The 19961-nt window shown below is 49.2% G+C and overlaps 1 protein-coding gene across 1 annotated transcript in view; it reads left to right on the plus strand.

Annotated features, from left to right (window-relative positions):
- MUC16 (mucin 16, cell surface associated) overlaps window positions 1–19961 on the plus strand; it is a 222716-nt gene that overhangs the window by 26127 nt on the left and 176628 nt on the right. The window contains exon 2 of the mRNA XM_030936547.1: window positions 2893–3324. Coding sequence (XP_030792407.1) covers window positions 2893–3324 — 432 coding nt within the window. The remainder of the gene's footprint in view (window positions 1–2892; window positions 3325–19961) is intronic.

The raw sequence follows: 19961 nt of genomic DNA on the forward strand, positions 1-19961 counted from the left end.
TAAAAATACAAAAATTAGTTGGGCATGGTGGCGAGTGCCTGTAATCCCAGCTACTTGGGAGGCTGAGGGAGGAGAATCATTTGAACCCAGGAGGCGGAGGTTGCAGTGAGCCGAGATTGTGCCACTGCACTGCAGCCTGGGCAACGGGATGAGACTCTGTCTCAAAAACAAAACAAAACATATATATTACTTCAAATAGTTTTTTTAGAGAACCCCCAAAATCTACTCTCTTACCAATTTCCAAATACAGTCAGCTCTCTGTCTTGTGTCTCTATTTGTTTTTGGGCAAATAGGGCAGAGAGCCTTCCTGCACCCACTCTTTTTTTTTTTTTTTTTTTCTTGAGAAGCAGGCTCACTCTATCCTGGAGTGCTGTGGTGCGGTCTTGGCTCACTACAACCTCCACCTCCTGGGTTTAAGCAATTCTTGTGCTTCAGCCTCCCGAGCAACTGGGATGACAGGCACCCACCACCATGCCTGGCTAATTTTTATATTATTAGTAGAGATGGGGTTTCACCATATTGGCCGGGCTGGTCTCGAACTCCTGATCTCAAGTGATCCACCCACCTTGGCCTCCCAAAGTGCTGGGATTACAGGCGTGAGCCACCGCGTCCAGCCCATGCCCACTTCTTAATTGCCTTCAGTTCAACAGTCCTTATGCTAAAGGGGCACATTTTGGCGTGGCATAGCCTGGTTCCCCACATCTGTTTGTTCGCAGAGCTCTAAGGGTATTGGGGGGTAGGGGCTCCAGTAAGTGATTACTATAAGTGACAGCAGGTGTTATATGAAGGAAATACAGTATTTGGGGCTGAGGGTGAGGGAAGAAGATGGGGTAATCTCTAGGTGTTTGGGGCAAATAAGTGGATGTTGGAATCATTCAGCAAGAGAGAGGAAAAGCGACGCCTAGAGCAGTGATCAGCTCCGTTGCACCCATGTTAGGCTTGGAGTCGGTCAGCTATCTCCAAAGGGTTAGCTCAGTATTTGATTCTGGAGGGGTCTGGAGTTATAGGTTTGGATGTTCCAAGTGCAACGGAGGTCAATGAAACCATGCAGTGGCCAGGGAGGATGCTTGGTGAGCATGATCTAAAAGGGCTAATATGCCTGTAATCCCTGGCTAAAAATGTGTGTATTTTTAGTAGAGATGGGGTTTCACCATGTTGGCCAGGCTGGTCTTGAACTCCTGACCTCAAATGATCCGCCCACCTCGGCCTCCCAAAATGCTGGAATTACAGGTGAGTCACTGTGCCTGGCCAACCTGTGTAATTTTTTATGCTAGGTCTGATAAAGAGGTGGATAGTAAAAAAAAAAAAAAAAAAAAAAAAAAAAAAAAAAAAAAAAGAGGTGGATAGTCACAGAAAAGTAGAATTGGGTTAAACAAAACAAAACAAAATAGTAATAATAATAAAAAAAAGAATCTTCTGCCAGGAAAATGGGAGAACTTAGCCAGGACTGTTTGTTCAGATTCTTCTCTCTGTCCTGTGTCTTCAGAGATAAGATGTTCCTCTCCTCCAGAGATAGGGAGGGCTGCTCTCACATGAGAGACTTACAACCTCCTTTAGGAGAGAAGAGAAAAACGTGAGAATAACCTTCATGCCTTGGATATTTTTTTCAAGTGCCAAGGTGCTTGTTTATTACTAAGAGCCTATGATATGCCTGGCCCTGAGCTGGCCTTCCAGGACACAATTATTTTCTAATAACCACATTTCAGAGGCTTGTTGGGAAAATTGCCTCTTTAATTCATCCAATATTTAATAAAGATGACGATCTTTCATTCATCCATCCATCTTCTATTCATCCATCTATTCACCCACTCATTCCTCCATCCATCCACCCACCCATTCATCCATTCACCGATCCATTAATTCATCCACTCACCCGTCCATTCATTCACTCATCCATCTATCCATTCATGCACTCACCCACTCATCTCTTCCATACATGCAGCCATCTTTCATTCATCCATCCATCTTCTATTCATCCATCTATTCATCCATTCATTCTTCCATCCATCCCCCCACCCATACATCCACTCATCAATCCATCTATCTGCTCATGCATCCATCTATCTGCCTGTCCACTTATCCACCCATCCATTCATTCATCCAGCAAATAGTCATTAAATGCTCAGTTTGCCCAAATATACCTGCTCGAACTCTCTGCAAGGTCTGTGAAACAGAATGATCACCTGGGGTCTTGTTAGACATGAAGAATCTCAGCAGGACCTTCTGTATCAGAATCTGCATTTTAACAAATGATTCCCATGTGAATCAAATCTTGAGGGATACTGCTGTAAACTTTACCAATATTGACAAGAGTTGTAAAGATTGGGAGGAAGCATGGTCAATGCTGGCATACACTGTTGACTCCATAAATGGTATTTTCAATTTTAATTATTGTAACTTCAAGAAACGGACAGATTGGCACTAGACTAGCTCTTTTTTTTTGGTTTGAGACAGAGTTTTGCTCTTGTCCCCTAGGCTGGAATGCAACGGCGTGATCTCAGCTCACTGCAACTTCCTTCTCCCAAGTTCAAGTGATTCTCCTGCCTCAACCTCCTGAGTAGCTGAGATGACAGGCGCCTGCCACCATGCCCAGCTAATTTTTGTATTTTTAGTAGAGACGGGGTTTCACCATATTGGCCAGGCTGGTCTTGAGCTCCTGACCTCAGGTGATGCACCCGCCTCGGCCTCCCAAAGTGCTGGGATTTACAGGGGTGAGCCACTGCGCCCGGCCTTAGACTAGCTCTTTGTTTGCAAGGTTTGTTTGCAATTTGAGGTCTTATTCAGGGATGACTTACAGAGGATTGCCTCTTCTGAAGTGTACTTATGGCTCTGAGTTTTCTAAATCACTGGAGAGGTAACACCGATCCTCTCTCCTCTCTCTCCTCTCCCCAGGAGGAATTACTCATCTGGACACCAGACTCCTGCTAAGCCTGGTTGCAGCCACAGAAATCCTGGGCGGTCACCATGTACCCACATCTCAGCCTTCTGCAGAAGACCTGTGCCCTGATATGCCCATCTCCTGTGGGAGAACCCCGGGGATACGCTCACTGTCCAGAGTCAGGAACATGAGTGATGCTTCTTTGGACACCAAGAGGCAGCCAAACAAGAGAAAACTGATCAGAAGGGCATCATTCAGCCCAGTTCCTTCAAGGTCACCTGCGAGGCCAGAGGGTCCTATGACTTCCTGGAGGCTGGACGCCAGAGGCCAGGGATGGGACCCCAGAGGCCCCAGGACCCCAGTGTATCCCGTGCCCCCTGAGCAATCACACCCTGCACACTCAGGGCTGCAGCACCGGCCACGTTCCCCCACTAGGACGGGAGACAGTAAGTCCTTGCCTTTCTAATCTTCTAACTAGACATTGGCCCTGCCAGTGTTTAATTGTCTTTGATTCTTTATTCATGGGTCTAGTAGACGTTGAAACTGTGCCTGATGCCAGAGGATGGGCAAATTGGTTGCAGCTTCACACAGTTCAGAGTCAACCAGTGAAGAGAAGTTTGAAACAAATTGTCACAATAAAACAGGATGATGCCGAGGATGAGGGAAGTATGTAGCATTCAGGCAAGTAAGCTGAACCTAGGGGAAGGGAATCAGGAGTTTCTCTGCTAGTACCTGAAATTTAAGCTGCAATGAGGAGTTAACCAGCAAAGATGGCGTCCACATGATGTAAGGGCATAGTGGTTGTTTCTTCTCCCTCCACCTCCTTGTTTTTTTTTTTTTTTGAGACCGACGGATTCTTGCTCTGTCGCCAGGCTGGAGTGCAGTGGCGGGATCTCAGTTCACTGCAACCTCCACCTTCCAGGTTCAAGCGATTCTCCTGCCTCAGCTCCCCGAGTAGCTGGGACTACAGGCACACACCACCACGCTTAGCTAATTTTTGTATTTTTAGTAGAGATGAGGTTTCACCATGTTGGCCACGGTGGTCTTGATCTCTTGACCTCGTGATCCGCCTGCCTTGGCCTCCCAAAGTGCTGGGATTACAGGTGTGAGCCACCGCGCCCGGCCCCAACCTCCTCTTTCTTTCTTCCTCCTTTTCTTCTCCTCCTGCTTCCCTCTCCTTTTCTCCCTGACCCTCCCCCTCCTTTCTTCCCCTCCTTCTTTTCTCTTCTTCCCGTTTCTCCTCCCCCTTCTTCTCCTCCTTCAATTATTTTATTTATTTATTTACTTATTTACTTTTTGAGACCAGATCTCCCTTCGTCCCCCAGGCTGGACTGCAGTGGCATGATCTGGGCTCACTGCAACCTCCGCCTCCCAGGTTCCAGCGATTCTCCAGCCTCAGCCTCCCAGGTAGCTAGGATTCCAGGCACCTGCCACCACGGCCGGTTAATTTTTGTATTTTTAGTAAAGACGGAGTTTCACCATATTGGCCAGGATGGTCTCTAACTCCTGACCTCAGGTGATCTGCCTGCCCTCGGGCTCCCAAAGTGCTGGGATTATGGGCGTGAGCTGCCACGCCTGGCCCTCCTTCAATTATTTTTAAAATGAATTACTATTTGTTTCTTGAGTCCTTTGAGTCATGGACAAAGCCTCTAGTACTTTTTTGTCCAGATCTCAAGCTAAGGATGGTTTTTACCAGCCGGGAGTGGTGGTTCACGCCTGTAATCCCAGTACTTTGGGAGGCTGAGGCAGGTGGATCCCTTGAGGTCAGGAGTTTGAGACCAGCCTGGCCAACATAGTGAAACCCCATCTCTACTAAAAATACAAAAAATTAGCCGGGCATGGTGGCAGGCGTTTGTAATCCCAGCTACTCGGGAGGCTGAGACAGGAGAATCGCTTGAACCTGCGAGGCAAAGGTTGCAGTGAGGTGAGATCGCGCCACTGCACTCCAGCCTGGGTGACAGAGTGAGACTCTGTCTTAAAAAAAAGAAAAAACAAAAAGGATGGTTTTTACATGTTTAAAGGATTGGGGAAATCAACACCAACAACAGAGGAAGACAGAGCAGGGTTCTCATGGCCCGTGAAACCTAACATACTCACTCTGGGCCCTTACTGAAAGTTTGCCAAGACCTGGAATATATTATTTTTTATTTTATTTATCTATTTTTTGAGACAGAGTCTTTCTGTGTCGCCCAGGCTGGAGTGCAGTGGCACAATCTCAGCTCACTGCAACCTCTGCCTCCCGGGTTCAAGTGATTCTCCTGCCTCAGCTTCCCGAGTAGCTGGGATGACAGGTGTGCGCCACCACGCTCGGCCTGGAATTTATTATTAATGTGATTTTTACTTGTTTCTTTTTACGTGTGTGTGGGGGAGGGGCTGCTAGAAAGTTTTAAAACACATATATGGCTTGCATTGCATTTCCTCTATAAGAGCGGCTTTAGAGCGTTTCCAGGGTCTGTCCCAGAGCAAGGCGCATGTAAGGTGGGGAGGGATAGGGAGGCCAATGGTTATTCTTGTACATCTCTGACTTCAGATTTCTGGATTTGAACCCCTGGTTGTGAGCACACTGCTGAACCCATTCTCAGTGGCTCATCTGTTCAATGTGGCTCTAAGAGCATTTAATGATATAACACATTGGTCAGGTACGTTGGCTCACACCTGTAATCCCAGTGCTTTGGGAGGCCGAGGCAGATTGCCTGATCCCAGGAGTTCAAGACCACCCTGGGCAACATGGTAAAGCCCCACCTCTACAAAAAAATTAGCCAGGTGTGGTGGCGGGTTCCTGTAGTTCCAGCTACTTGGGAGGCTGAGGTGGGAGGATGGGTTGAGCCCGGGAGGCAGAGGTTGCAGTGAGCCAAGATGGCATCACTGCACTCCAGCCTGGGTGACAGAGCAAGACCCTGTTTAAAAAAAAAAAAAGAGGCTAGGTGCGGTGGCTAGCGCCTGTAATCCCAGCACTTTGGGAGGCCGAGGTGGGTGGATCACCTGAGGTCGGGAGTTCAAGACCATCCTGGCCAACATGGAGAAACCCGGTCTCTACTAAAAATACAAAAAATTAGCCAGATGTGGTGGCGCATGACTGTAATCCCAGCTACTCAGGAGGCTGAGGAAGGAGAATCGCTTGAACCCGGGAGGCGGAGGTTGCAGTGAGCCGAGATCGCGCCATTGCACTCCAGCCTGGGCAACAAGAGCGAAACGCCATCTGAAAAAAAAAAAAAAAAAAAAAAAAAAAAGACGGAGAGAGCACAAAGCAAACACTTAACACAATGCCTGGCTCACTGAAAGCATCAGGTGGAGGATACCTCTTTTAAGTCATTTGCTGGAGACCCTCCAAGTCACTACCTCCTGGACCCAAATGTGCTCTTTGCGTATTTCAGGAGAGCTCAGGAGAGCACCTTAGCCTTCTGGGCTTTCCCGGTCTGGCCCCACGGGAACGCTTCCTTGCTGCCCTTCCCAGCTGCTTCTGTGAACACCCGAGATTAGCAGCTGGTCATGATGTTACCTGAGTTGGCTAACACCACAGGTGTACCCAGGAGACCATGAAGAGCAGCAGGGCGAGGCTGTCATGAGGCCAACTGTGCAATAAGAAGGGGTCCTCCTAGCAACTGGGAATTGCCATACAGATTCTGCTGGGGAACTGGAGGAAGTACGAGTCAGCTCCCGCCTGGCCAGCCAATAAGAGCAGGGTGAGGTGTTGGCACTGGACATTTGGGAGTGTACGTGCCACCAGCTCCTGTCATCTGCTTTGTTTCCAAACTCAAAGGGTGAAGCGGGCATGTCTTGTGGACACTAACTTCCCTCATTCATTCCCTCGCTTGTTTGGCAAATATTTATTGAGCATCTGCTGGGTGGTAATGCCTGTGTCAAACACCCATGGGGTGTACAGTAAACAATGTGGTCAGGGCTTCTGCCCTTGCCAAGGCAGAAAATTAAGAAGATAAAGATTGTAAAAAAATCTATGCAGCTGCAGGTGGTGGCATGTGCCTCTAGTCCTAGCTACTTTGGAGGTTGAGGTGGGAGGATCCCTTGAGCTCAGAAGTTAGAGGCTGTAGTTTGTGATCATTGCTTGTGGATAGCCACTGCACTGCAGCCTGGGCAACATAGCAAGACCCCATCTTTTTTTTTTTTTTTTTTTTTCTTTTTTGAGACGGAGTTTCACTCTTGTGGCCCAGGCTGGAATGCAATGGCGCGATCTCGGCTCACCACAACCTCCGCCTCCCGGGTTCAAGCGATTCTCCTGCCTCAGCCTCCTGAGTAGCTGGGATGACAGGCATGCATGACCATGCCTGGCTGATTTTGTATTTTTAGTAGAAATGGGGTTTTTCCATGTTGGTCAGGCTGACCTTGAACGCCCGACCTCAGGTGATCTGCTCCCCTCGGCCTCCCAAAGTGCTGAGATTATAGGCAGAGGTTGCAGTGGGCCGAGATCATGCCATTGCACTCCAGCCTGGGCAACGAGAGTGAAACTCTGTCTCAGTAAATAAATAAATAAATACATAATAAATAAATAAATAAATAAATAAATAAATCTATAGAGGGTATGTAATTTTGTTACATGCATAAATTGTATAGTGGTGAAGTCACGGCTTTTGGGGTATCCATCACCCCAATAATGTACATCATAGCCATTAAGTAGTTTCTCATCACCCTACCATGTCTGCTCTATCATTCCACTCTCTACATCCACATGAGCACATTTTTTAGCATCCACGTGTGAGTAAGAACATGCAATATTTGACTATGTGTCTGACCTGTTTCATTTAAGATAATGACCTCCAGTTCCATCCCTGTTGCAGCAAAAGGCATGGTTTCAAGGCTCAAAGACTTTTTTTTTATGGCTGTGTAGTATTCCACTATGTATATGTACCACATTTTCTGTAGCCAATCCTCTGTGGATGGACATTGAGGCTGATTTCTTATGTTTGCTATTGCGCATAGTGCTGTGATAAACCTACAAGTGAAGGTATCCGTTTGTTTGTTTGTTTTGAGACAGAGTCTTGCTCTATCACCCAGGCTGGAGTGCAGTGGGAGGACGAGGCCAAAAGTTCAAGACCAACCTGGCCAATATAGCAAGACTTCACCTCTATAAAAGAAAAAACAATTGAAAAAAAAAGAAGGCCGGGCACAGTGACTCACGCCTGTAATCCCAGCACTTTGGGAGGCCGAGGCAGGTGGATCATGAGGTCAGCAGTTTGAGACCAGCCTGGCCAACATGGTGAAACTCTGTCTCTACTAAAAATACAAAAAGTAGCCGGGCGTGGTGGTGCACGCCTGTAATCCCAGGTACTCAGGAGGCTGAGGCAGGAGAATCGCTTGAACCTGGGAAGTGGAGGTTGCAGTGAGCCGAGATCGTGCCCATGCACTCCAGCCTGGGCAACAAGAGCGAAACTCCGTCTCAAAAACAAACAAACAAACAGACAAAAAGAAAAAATTAGCCGAGTGTGGTGGCACACGCCTGTGGTCCCAGCTACTCGGCAGGCTGAGGCAGAAGAATCCCTTGAACCTGGGAGGCGAAGCTTGCAGTGAGCAGAGATCGCACCACTGCACTCCAGCCTGGCCGACAGAGCGAGACTCTGTCTCAAACAAAACAAAACAAAACAAAACAAATAAAACCTCAGTGTCACTGACACACAGCTTTCTCCCAGGTGGCCGCTTGTTTTTTCAAAGCATGCAAGGCAAGAAGGAGTTAGATGGAGTGCAGTGAGATGGAAATCGCAGTCTTTTGTAACCTAATCAGAAAAGTGACACACTATTGCTTTTGCCAGTTTCTGTTCCTTAGAACTGAGTCATTAGGTTCAGCCCACACTGGAGGCAAGGCATATTAGGCCATTCTCGCAGTGCTATAAAGAAATACCTGAGACTGGGTAATTTATTTCTTATTTTTGTTTATTTATTTATTTATTTTTGAGACAGAGTTTCACTCTTGTTGTCCAGGCTGGAGAGCAATGCCATGATCTTGGCTCACTGCAACCTCCGCCTCCCGGGGCTCACGCGATTTTCCTGCCTCAGACTCCTGAGTAGCTGGGATTACAGGCATGCGCCACCATGCCTGGCTAATTTTGTATTTTTAGTAGAGACGGGCTTTCTCCATGTTGGTCAGGCTGGTCTCAAACTCCTGACCTCAAGTGATCTGCCTGCTTTGGCCTCCCAAAGTGTTGGGATTACAGGCGTGAGCCACCAGGCCCGGCCTATTTTTTTTTAAATTTTGTGAGACAGAGTCTCGCTCTGTTGCCCAGACTGGAATGCAGTGGCAAGATCTCGGCTCACTGCAAGCTTCACCTCCCGGGCTCAAGTGATTTTCCTGCCTCAGCCTTCTGAGTAGCTGGGATTACAGGCACGTGCCACTACACCTGGCTAATTTTTGTATTTTTAGTAGAGACAGAATTTCACCATGTTGGCCAGGCTGGTCTCAAACTCTTGAGCGCAAGTGATGTTCCCTCCTTGGCCTCCCAAAGTGCTGAGATTACAGGCGTGAGCCACTGCACCTGGCCAACATCACCCACCTTTTAGGCATCCAACCTCACTTGGCATGCAACCCCAGATCAGAGTGCACCCCCTCCTTGCGGTCCCACCCCCTGTTGTCACCTGAGGGGCATGCACCTATTTCTTATTCATCACTCACTCGCCTCGGCAGTGTCACTCTGAGGCCCCTGGGGTCAGGGGCTATCACTCTCAGTCACTCTCACATCCTCATACCTGACACTCTCCCTGGTACCTGTCAGCCCCCGGCAAAAATCTGACAGTGTGAACTGAGTCATTGCACCCTCTTCTCCTGCCCCACCACGAGCTTCCTTATTGCTATGTACAGCGTGTTTTAATTTCCGAGGGCTGCAGTGACCAAGTATCACAGACTAGGTGACTTCAACAACAGAAATTTAGTGTCTCACCGTTCTGGAAGCCAGAAGTCCGGCATCAGGGTGTGGACAGAGCTGGTTCCTTCTGGGGCTGTGGAGGGAAGGATATGTTCTATGTCTCTCTCTCCCAGTGTCTGGTCGTTTGCTAACTTTTTTTTTTTTGACCCAGAGTCTCGATCTGCCGCCAGGCTGGAGTGCAGTGGCATGATCTCCGCTCACTGTAACCTCCAACTCCCAAGTTCAAGCTATTCTCCTGCCTCAGCCTCCTGAGTAGCTGGGACTACAGGTGTGTGCCACCACCCCCAACTAATTTTTGTATTTTTAGTAGAGACGGGGTTTCAACAGGTTGGCCAGGATGGTCTCGATCTCTTGACCTCATGATTCACCTGCCTTGGCTTCCCACAGTGCTGGAATTACAGGCGTGAGCCACCACGCCCAGCTGCTGGGCTAATTTTTTAACTTTCTATAGAGATGGGGGTCTTGCTATGTTGCCCAGGCTGATCTCAAACTTCTGGGTTCTACTGATCCTCCCACCTCGGCTTTCCAAAGTGCTGGGATTACAGGCATGAGCCACCGTGCCAGCCCAGATGTGCCTTTGAAAACTCTGTTTTTCAGGTTGCATTGCCTGGGGAGGATAAAAGCAAACAGATTTAGTAATCGCAAATAATTGCAAGAAAATATTTCCTTGACCCTGCTCCCCTCATGCTTTCCTGAAGTCTCTCAAAGTCTCCCCCAGGGCGACTGCAGGTGTCTCGCACCCTCTCACAGATAAACATGCTTGATGCCACTTAACCAGCTTTGCTGGAAGGGCACTGGGAGTCCTCATTTCAGTCTCACAGCGATGCTGCACAGTAGGTGCTGTCATTACCCATTTCAAATGCACAAAAAACTGAAGTCATTGTGCAAGATGGCACACCTGGGAACTGGTGGTGGAGTTGTCAGTTTTTTTTTCCTTTTCTTTTCTTTCTTTTTTTTTTTTTTTTTGAGACGGACTCTTGCTCTGTCACCCAAACTGGAGTGCAGTGGTGCGATCTGGGCTCACTGCAACCTCCGCCTCCTGAGTTCAAGCAATTCTCCTGCCTCAGCCTCCTGAGTAGCGGGGTGTGGTGGTGGGTGCCTGTAATACCTGGAGACATTTTGGTTGTCACCCCTGGGAGGTGGAGTGAGGCTGCTAACTGCTAACACTCTACAATGCATGGGACAGCCCCTGCACCCCCATAGCAAAGAATTATCTACCCTAAAATGTCAATAGTGCCAAGATGGAGAAACTTGATATTGATAGACCTCAAATCCTCCAATCCATCCATCCTCCAGAACTGCACACATGTGTCTAGAGATGGAAACTGAGCCAGCTTGGGTTGTATCAAGGGGTCCTGCATACCATATACAAGGAACCATACACCACAGTCAGAAGGGGGATGACTCATCAAAGGGGTACAGAAAAGCCACGCACAGTGGCTCACGCCTGTAATCCCAGCACTTTGAGATGCTGAGGCGGACGGATCACTTCAGATCAGGAGTTCGAGACCAGCCTGATCAATATGGTGAAACCCTGTCTCCATTAAAAATACAAAAATTTGCCAGGTGTGATGGCAGGTGCCTGTAGTCCCAGCCACTCAGGAGGCTGAGGTAGGAGAATCACAGGAACTCGTGAAGCGGAGGTTGCGCTGAGCCAAGATAGTACCACTGCACTCCAGCCTGGGCAACAGAGCAAGACTCCATCTCAAAACAAAAATGAAAACAAAACAAAAGGTTGCAGAAAATATACCTCATCTGCTTTGTTCATCTCTCTTTTTTTGTTTGTTTTGTTTTAAGAGACGGGGTCTCGCCCTGTCACCCAGGCTGGAATGCAGTGGCGCAATCATAGCTCACTGCAGCTTCCAACTCCTGGGCACAAGCGATCCTCCTTTCTCAGCCTCTCAAGTATCTGGGACTACAGATAACACTGTGCCTGGCTGAATTTTTTATTTTTTTTTATTTTGTAGAGACAAGATCTCACTATGTTGCCCAGGCTGGTCTTGAACTCCTGGGCTCAAATAATTCTCCTGTCTCAGCCTCCCAAATAGCTAGGACTTCAGGCTGGTGCCACCACATCTGGCTAAGTTTTTTATTTGTTTAGAGATGGGATCTTACTATGCTGCCCAGTCTGGTCTTGAACTCCTGGCCTCAAAGAGATCCTCTAGCATTGGCCTCCTGAATCTTGTTCTCCTCTCTCTCTCTCTCCTCTTTTTTTTTTTTTTCTCCTTTGAGACAAGGTCTTGCTCTGTCGCCCAGGCTAGAGTGCAGTGGTGCGATCTCAGATCACTGCAACCTTCATCTCCTGGGCTCAAGCAATCCTCCCACCTCAGCCTTCCGAGTAGCTGGGACTACAGGCACACACCACCAAGCCTGGCTAATTTTTTTTTCATTGTTTCTTTTAATTAACATCTAAATAGATTACACATCTTCTATAATTATAATGTGGAAATGTGTATGAGCAAAATATATAACCTTTTTGGCAAATGCCTAGGGAAGAATGGTGTCAGTCAAGTTCATCCAAGGTCTTAAGCAGCAGCATCTATGCAGCCAGGGCGTGGTTGGCGTTTGGGGACAGAGGTAAATATCCATAATGCCGGCATCCGTTTGATTTCTTCTTGTAGTACCTGATTAACTATCTGGTGCTGCTGGATAGTTCTCTTCTTCTTAACTTCTTCTGATTCAATTTTAATTTCATACGTCACCCCACAACCTCCTGACATGTCAGTGACTTTGACAACTGCAGCTTGCCGAAACTTCTTTTTTCTTTCTTTCTTTTTTTTTTTTTCTAACAGAGTCTCACTTTGTTGCCCAGGCTGGAGTGCAGTGGTGCCATCTCGCCTCACTGCAACCTCCGCCTCCCGGGCTCAAGCAATTCTCTGTGTCAGCCTCCTGAGTAATCGGGATTACAGGTGCCCACCATCACGCCCAGCTAATTTTTGTATTTTTAGTAGAAACGGGGTTTCACCATGTTGGCTAGCCTGGTCTCAAACTCCTGACCTCAGGTGATCTGCCTGCCTCGGCCTCCCAAAGTGTTGGGATTACAGGCGTGAGCCACCGCGCCCAGCCTTGTTCCTTGTCTTTATCCCCAGCACTTGGTACCTGGTGAATGGTCAGCACATGAATAAGTCATTCAGCAAGCTTTTTTTGTCTGTGTGACACACCTATTGTGTGTCAGGTACCCTCTTCATATTCACACACTAGAGAGAATTATAAGAGATGAAAACACAGATACGTGATCCTGTGGTCAAACGATTTTACAAAGAAGTTACAAGGTGCTTTGGGAACAGGGCGGGGAGTTCTGCTTTCTGTCTGGGGAGTGAGGCAAGGGAGGCCTGGAGAGAATTAGGGGACACAGAGTCAGGTAAAGGGAGGGAGGGAAATTCCAGCAAAGGGAACGGCCGAGGCAAAGGCTTGGGGGTGAGAAGCGAAGTCATACGTTAGTCCAATGCAGGCCAGGTCCCGGCTCAAGGTGGGCCTTCGACGCCAGGCTGCAGTGTTTGGACTTGGTCCCGAGGGCGGTGAGAAGGCACTGAAGAATTTGGACCGGGGCAGGGCATGGCCGGTGTTGCATTTTTGTAAGGTCACTCTGTTAACTGGGCAGGTGGAGGGGAACTGGAGGAGGGTGGAGCTGGCAGTAGAAGATAAATATGAGTAAAGAAGCTATTTCAGGAAGTCAGGCAGAGAGAGAGGATGAGGGCATGAACGGAGATGAGGCGATGGGCTGAGTCAAGAAGTACTTAGAAGGGATCGAGCAGGGTAGCTCACACCTGTAATCCCAGCAGTTTGAGAGGCCGAGGTGGGTGGATCACTTAAGGTCAGGAGTTCAAGACCAGCCTGGCCAACATAGTGAAACCCCGTCTCTACTCAACACACACACACACACACTAGCCAGGTGTAGTGGCGCACGCCTGTAATCCCAGCTACTCAGGAGGTTGAGACAGGAGAATCACTTCAACCTGGGAGGCAGAGGTTGCAGTGAGCCAAGACAGTGCCACTGTACTGCAGCCTGGGTGACAGAGCAAGACTTCGTCTCAAAAAGAAAAAAAAAAAACAACAAAAAAAACCTTTTTGTTGCAATATAACAGACACACAGTAAAGTGTGCACAAAATGCCTGAATCTTAAGTGCATATCAATGAATTTTTACCTATGTCTAACCATTGTACACCACGATGTGAAACATTCCCTTCCTCTATTTTTTTTTTTAATTTTATTTTTTGAAACAGAGTCTCACACTACCACCCAGGCTGGAGTACAGTGAAGCATGGCTTACTGCAGCCTCAGCCTCCTGGGCTCAAGCAATCCTCATGTCTCAGCGTCCAGAGTAGCTGGCACAACAGATGTGCACCACCATGCCTGGCTAATTTCTTTTTTTTAAATTTTTAGTGGAGACATCTCACTGTGTTGCCCAGGCTGGTCTCGAACTCCTGAGCTCAAGCGATCCTCTTGCCTCAGCCTCCCAAAGTCCTGGGATTACAGACATGAGCCACCTGCGGCCCCCTTTTTCTGGAAGAGAATTTCTCAGCCTTCGCGCTTTTGACATTAGAAGCTGGATAATACTTTGTTGTAAGGGGCTGTCCTGTGTGTTGTAGGATGTTTAGCAGCATCTCTGGCCTCCACCTATTAGATGCCAGTAGTACCCCTTCTCTCTCAGTTAAAACAATGTCTTTAGACGTTGCCAAATGCCTGCTGGGAGGCATAATTGCCCTCACTTGAAAACCACTGCTGGCCTAGCGTGGTGGCTCACGCCTGTAATCCCAGCACTTTGGGAGGCCGAGGCAGGCGGATCACGAGGTCAGGAGATCGAGACCATCCTGACTAACACAGTGAAATCCCATCTCTACTAAAAATACAAAAAATTAGCCCAGCGTGGTGGCGGGCGCCCATAGTCCCAGCTACTGGGGAGGCTGAGACAGGAGAATGACATGAACTCGGGAGGCGGAGCTTGCAGTGAGCCACGATCATGCCACTGCACTCCAGCCTGGGCGTCAGAGCGAGACTCCGTCTCAAGAAAAAAAAAAGAAAATAAAAGAGAAGAAAAGAAAACCACTGCTGTAGAAAGCTCCTTCAAACGCCTTTTCCAGACAGTGCCCCCATCCCCAGAACACTCGTTTTTTTGTTTTGTTTTTTTTGAAATGGAATCTTGCACCGTTTCCTGGGCTGGAGTACAATGGCGCGATTCGGCTCACTGCAACCTCCGCCTCCCAGGTTCAAGCAATTCTCCGGCCTCAGACTCTCGAGTAGCTGGGATTACAGGTGCCTGCCACCATGCCCGGCTACTTTTTTTTGTTTTTTTTTTAGTAGGGGTTTCACTATGTTGGCCAGGCTGGTGTCGAACTCCTAACCTCATGATCTGCCTGTCTCAGCCTTCCAAAGTGCTGGGATTACAGGCGTGAGACACCACGCCCCACCTCAGAACACTCTTTTGGCTTCTTTCCCCTCAATTCCTCTTGCCTGTCCTTGAACACGTTACAGATGGAAACATATAGGGCCCAGCTGTGCAATCTCATGCGAGTTATGTAATTTTGTTGTGCCTCAGTTTCCCCCACTGTAAAATGGGTCAGTGAAACTCACCACTTCACAGAGAAACCTTGAGAACGAAGAGCCATTCACTTCTGGGAAGGGTGTGGCTCAGAGAAAATATTGAACTCACGTCATTGGTCGATGCTGTGATTTAATGTCAGTGTCCTTCTGGTTTCGCGGATGGATGCCTGGCAAACACTAAGTGCTTGGCAAACACTTTTAGGGTCATGTTCATTTCTTCTGCTGTGGGGATTTGAACCTAGACTACCTCCAACTCTCCTGTCATTCCCTTGTGATTTCTCTTTTTTTTTTAGAGAGATGGGGTCTCACTATATTGCCCAGACTGGTCTTGAACTCCTGGCCTCAAGCAATCCTCCCATCTCAGCCTCCCAAAGTGCTAGTGCTAGGATTACAGGCATGAGCCACCATGCCTGGTTTTTTTTTTTTTTTTTTTTTTTTTTTTTTTTGAGACAGGGTCTCACTCTGTCACCCAGGCTGGATGGAGTGCAGTGGTATGATCTTGGCTAACTGTAGTATCGACCTCCTGGGCTCAGGGCTCAGGCCATCCTGCCACCTCAGCCTCCTGAGTAGCTGAGACTACAGGTGAGCACCACCATGCCTGGCTAATTTTTGTATTTTATTTTTTGTAGATATGGAGTCTCACTATGCTGTCCAGGCTGGAGTGCAGTGGCACGATCTCAGCTCACTGCAACCTCCTTCTCCTGGGTTCAAGCGATTCTCCTGCCTCAGCGAGTAGCTGGGATTACAGGTGTGCACCACCACGCCCGGCTAATTTTTTTGCATTTTTAGCAGAGATGGGGTTTCACCCTGATGGCCAGGCTGGTCTCGAACTCCTGGCCTCAAGTGATCCACCTGCCTCAGCCTCCCAAAGTGCTGGGATGATAGGCGTGAGCCATCATGCCTGGCCTAATTTTTTTAAACATACTTTAAAAACATGTATGTATTTATTTATAATTTCCACTTTTATTTTAGATTCAGGAGGTACAAATTATGCTCAGATTTGTTACATGGGTATATTCTATGACGCTGAGGTTTGGGGTACGAATGTACCTGTCTCCCAGATACAATGTGTAGTACTCAATAGGTGGGTTTTCAACCCTAGCCCCGCCTCCTGCCTCCCACCTCTAGTACCCTCCAGGGTCTCTTGTTCCCATCTTTACGTCCATACATACCCATTGTTTACCTCCCATTTGTAAGTGAGAACATGCAGTATTTGGTTTTCTGCCCCTGGGTTATTCATTTAGGATACTAGGGCCAGGTACACGGTTCATGCCTGTAATCTCAGCACTTTGGTAGGCCGAGGTGGGTGGATCACTTGAGGTCGGGAGTTCAAGACCAGCCTGGCCAACATGGTGAAAGCCTGTCTCTACTAAAAATAAAAATAAAATTAGCCAGGCATGGTGGTTCTTGCCTGTAATCCCAGCTACTTGGGAGGCTGAGGCAGGAGAACTGCTTGAACCCGGGAGGCGGAGGTTGCAGCGAGCCAAGATCACACCACTGCACTTTAGCCTGGGCGACTCTGTATCCAAAAAAAAAAAAAAACAAAGAAAAACAAAACAAAAACAACCACAAAAAAACAAAAACAAAAACAAAAACAAAACAAAACAAAAACCAGGAGCTATGATGACCTATCTGAAATCTAAACCCATTTTCCCAGATGCACTCCTTATACGAACAGGCAATCCCTGGACCTAAGGCATGATGTACTGTGATGGTTGGGGGTGCTTGCCGCTATGTGCTAGAGAAAGAAGATTTGCACTGCTTACTCGAGTAGAGCACTGGTTGTGGAGTCCAGAGTCCTGGGGCCTGTTTCCAGTTCTGTCACTGATCTTGCAGATTCTGGTGCTCCTTTTTTTTTTTTTTTCTTTTTTTTGAGATGGAGTTTTGCTATTGTCTCCCAGGCTGGAGTGCAATGGCACGATCTCTGCTCACTGCAACTTCCCCCTCCCGGGTTCAAGCGATTCTCCTGCCTCAGCCTCCCAAGTAGCTGGGATCACGGGTGTGCACCACCATGCCTGGCTAATTTTGTATTTTTAGTAGAAACAGGGTTTCACCATGTTGGCCAGGCTGGTCTCGAACTCCTGACCTCCGGTAATCCACCTGCCTCAGCCTCAAAAAGTGCTGAGATTACAGGTGGTACTCTTTTTAGGGGCCCAGTTTTCCCATCTCTGAGGTAGGGGAAATTGAATACAGTGATTGCCCAGAAAACTCACTGGCTTGCCTTCTGTTTCTCTGTGATGAGTTTTCTTAAGTAAGGGAGGGGTGCCTTGGGAGAGAACTAGAGTGGGAGTTTGGACAAAACATAGGCTCAACTTCCACCTTCCTGCCCTCCTTTCTGTTGCTTCCAGCCATTATCTCCTCCTTGGGAAACTCCCTTCCCTTCCCTTCGCTCCACCTCCCCTGGTCTGGAGGACTCCAGCCTATCTTTCCATCTTGATGCATGTGTCACCTCCTCCAGGAAGGCTTCCCTGATTTCCTGCCCCCTCCCAGTCTGGGTTTGGCATCTCCCACCTACCTCTCGATTCCAGCTTGATCATCTGTACTTGTTCATTTCTCTGTTTTGGCCAGACTGCATACCCAGGGTGTTTTCTGGCACTCAAGGTATATCTATGCTGACAGGAAGGGCTACAGAGCAAGGAGAGAAGAGAATTGGTTAATAGGAAATTGCACAGAGCATAAGCCCCAGGGGTTGCTGACAAACTTCCCTGGGCCATGAGCCCAGCCACAGGGCCATGGAGTTTGGCTCCAGGTACAAGACCCAGAAGTGGGTGGCCCCGTGGGGGTGTCTGGCACACTGAGGTCCAAATCCACTGCCTGCCTCCTTCACACTGGGCACCTGCAGGTGTCTCCTTATCTTGAAGATGGGTGATGACAGGCCGGGCACGGTGGCTCATGCCTGTAATCCCAGAGCTTTGGGAGGCCGAGGCGGGTGGATCACTTGAGGTTAGGAGTTCGAAATCAGCCTGGCCAACATGGCAAAAACCCATCTCTACTAAAAACACAAAAATTAGCCAGGCATGGTGGCACACACCTGTAACCCCAGCTACCTGGGAGGCTGAGGCAGGAGAATCTCTTGAACCTGGGAGGCGGAGGTTTCGGTGAGCTGAGATCGCACCATTCACTCCAGCCTGGGCGACAGAGCGAGACTCCATCTCAAAAAAAGAAAAAGATGGGTGATGATAAACCCACTTCCTCTGACTGTTAGAGGCTGGAGGGGTGGGGAGTCTCTTGAGTGCCTGGACAAAGGGGGACAGCAGGGGGATGACTTGAGGGGCATTGTACTTCAGAAAGATCACCCTGCAATCTGTGCTGGGCCGATTTGCGGGGGGAGAGCCCACTTCTGGAATAACTATTGTCATCACCAAGGCCTGGGGTGAGAAGAAGCCGGTGGAGGTTGCAGGGCTGGTGAGAGGAGGAAGAACCCCCAAGCCCCTCCCTGTACCCCACACCAGCCCCTTCCTTGCCTCTCTGCTTCTGTCAAGGGCAGCTGAAGAGCTTCACTGGGGAATGAGGGACTGCAGCCCCAAGGTGGTTTTGTAGGACTCAGAGCGCGGTAGGAGTATAGCGGGTGTGGCTCTGGGGGGTTTGGAAGGAAGGGTAGAAGAAGGCCGGCCCTCAGCTCCCCTGGCAGCCAGGGAGTTCCTGCGTGGGAATGCAGCCTTCCCCTACACTCCTGAACATTCCAAAACCCTTCAGAGGCAGCCGTGCCTCCGCCAAGGAGGGTCCACCCAACTCCAGTCTGGCGGTGCCAGTCCCTGCACAGGAGGGGGTCAGGTAGAGCCTGGGGGTTTTGGAGAATGGGACAGGTCTATGCCTGGGTCCCTGTTTTCCTTCAAACCCAGAGGGACCCCCAGTTTGGCAACAGACTCTGGAGTCAGGCTCTGTCTGTCCGCGGTGGGGGCTCCCTCGGGCCGCTGGTCTCGGACGGTATCAGCCTGCAGGTGTCAGTCACTGAGTGTACTGAATCATGCCAGCTGACCTTTGCCAGGAAGGCACCCACTGCTTCCCTCTAGGGCAAGCCCTGCCCCTCTTGAGAAGCTCAGCAAGGCGTGTCCTCACCACCCTCCCTGTAGCCGGGGCCAGACTGGGCTGGGTTCAGTCTCAGGGACTCTCTCCAGGGGTGAGGAGCACAGCCTGAGCGGGCAGGAGGATGGGCCGGGAGGGCCCTGCACACCCAGGGCACCAACGCAGGCCCCTGCTGGCGCTGGCTGTGAGCCTCCTCCTCTCCTGCTGGCCAGGTAAGCGGGACTGGGCTGGGGCTCACTGAGGAGCTGGACAGATTCCTACAGGAGAGAGGCTGGTATGACAGGTGCCTTGCGCTTCCTAAGCCCCAGCAGGGACGGCCTGGAGGTCTCCTTTTGCTTTTCTGTAAATGCCTCCTCCACCCCCGACCATTTACCTGACTGACCATGGGCGAGTTCACAAAACCGCTGTATTGTGAATTGAGTATCTGCCAAGATGCGTGTGGAAACGCCCAGGAATTCCTTCCATCACGGGCTCCCTCACACACTCATTCCCTGAGGGGGTTTTAGCGACACCTCCAGTCCTAGTACCTGTGCCCAGCTCTCAGGGACAGAAACGAGCAAGTCGCCGCTGCAGGGTTCCAGGAGCTCCTGTCTGGTGGGCGAGAGAGACTGGGGCGTCCAGTCACTCGGGGTACAGGGCTGAGCAG

This window comes from Rhinopithecus roxellana, chromosome 8 (assembly GCF_007565055.1).
Source record: "Rhinopithecus roxellana isolate Shanxi Qingling chromosome 8, ASM756505v1, whole genome shotgun sequence".
NCBI classification, from domain to species: Eukaryota; Metazoa; Chordata; class Mammalia; order Primates; family Cercopithecidae; genus Rhinopithecus; species Rhinopithecus roxellana.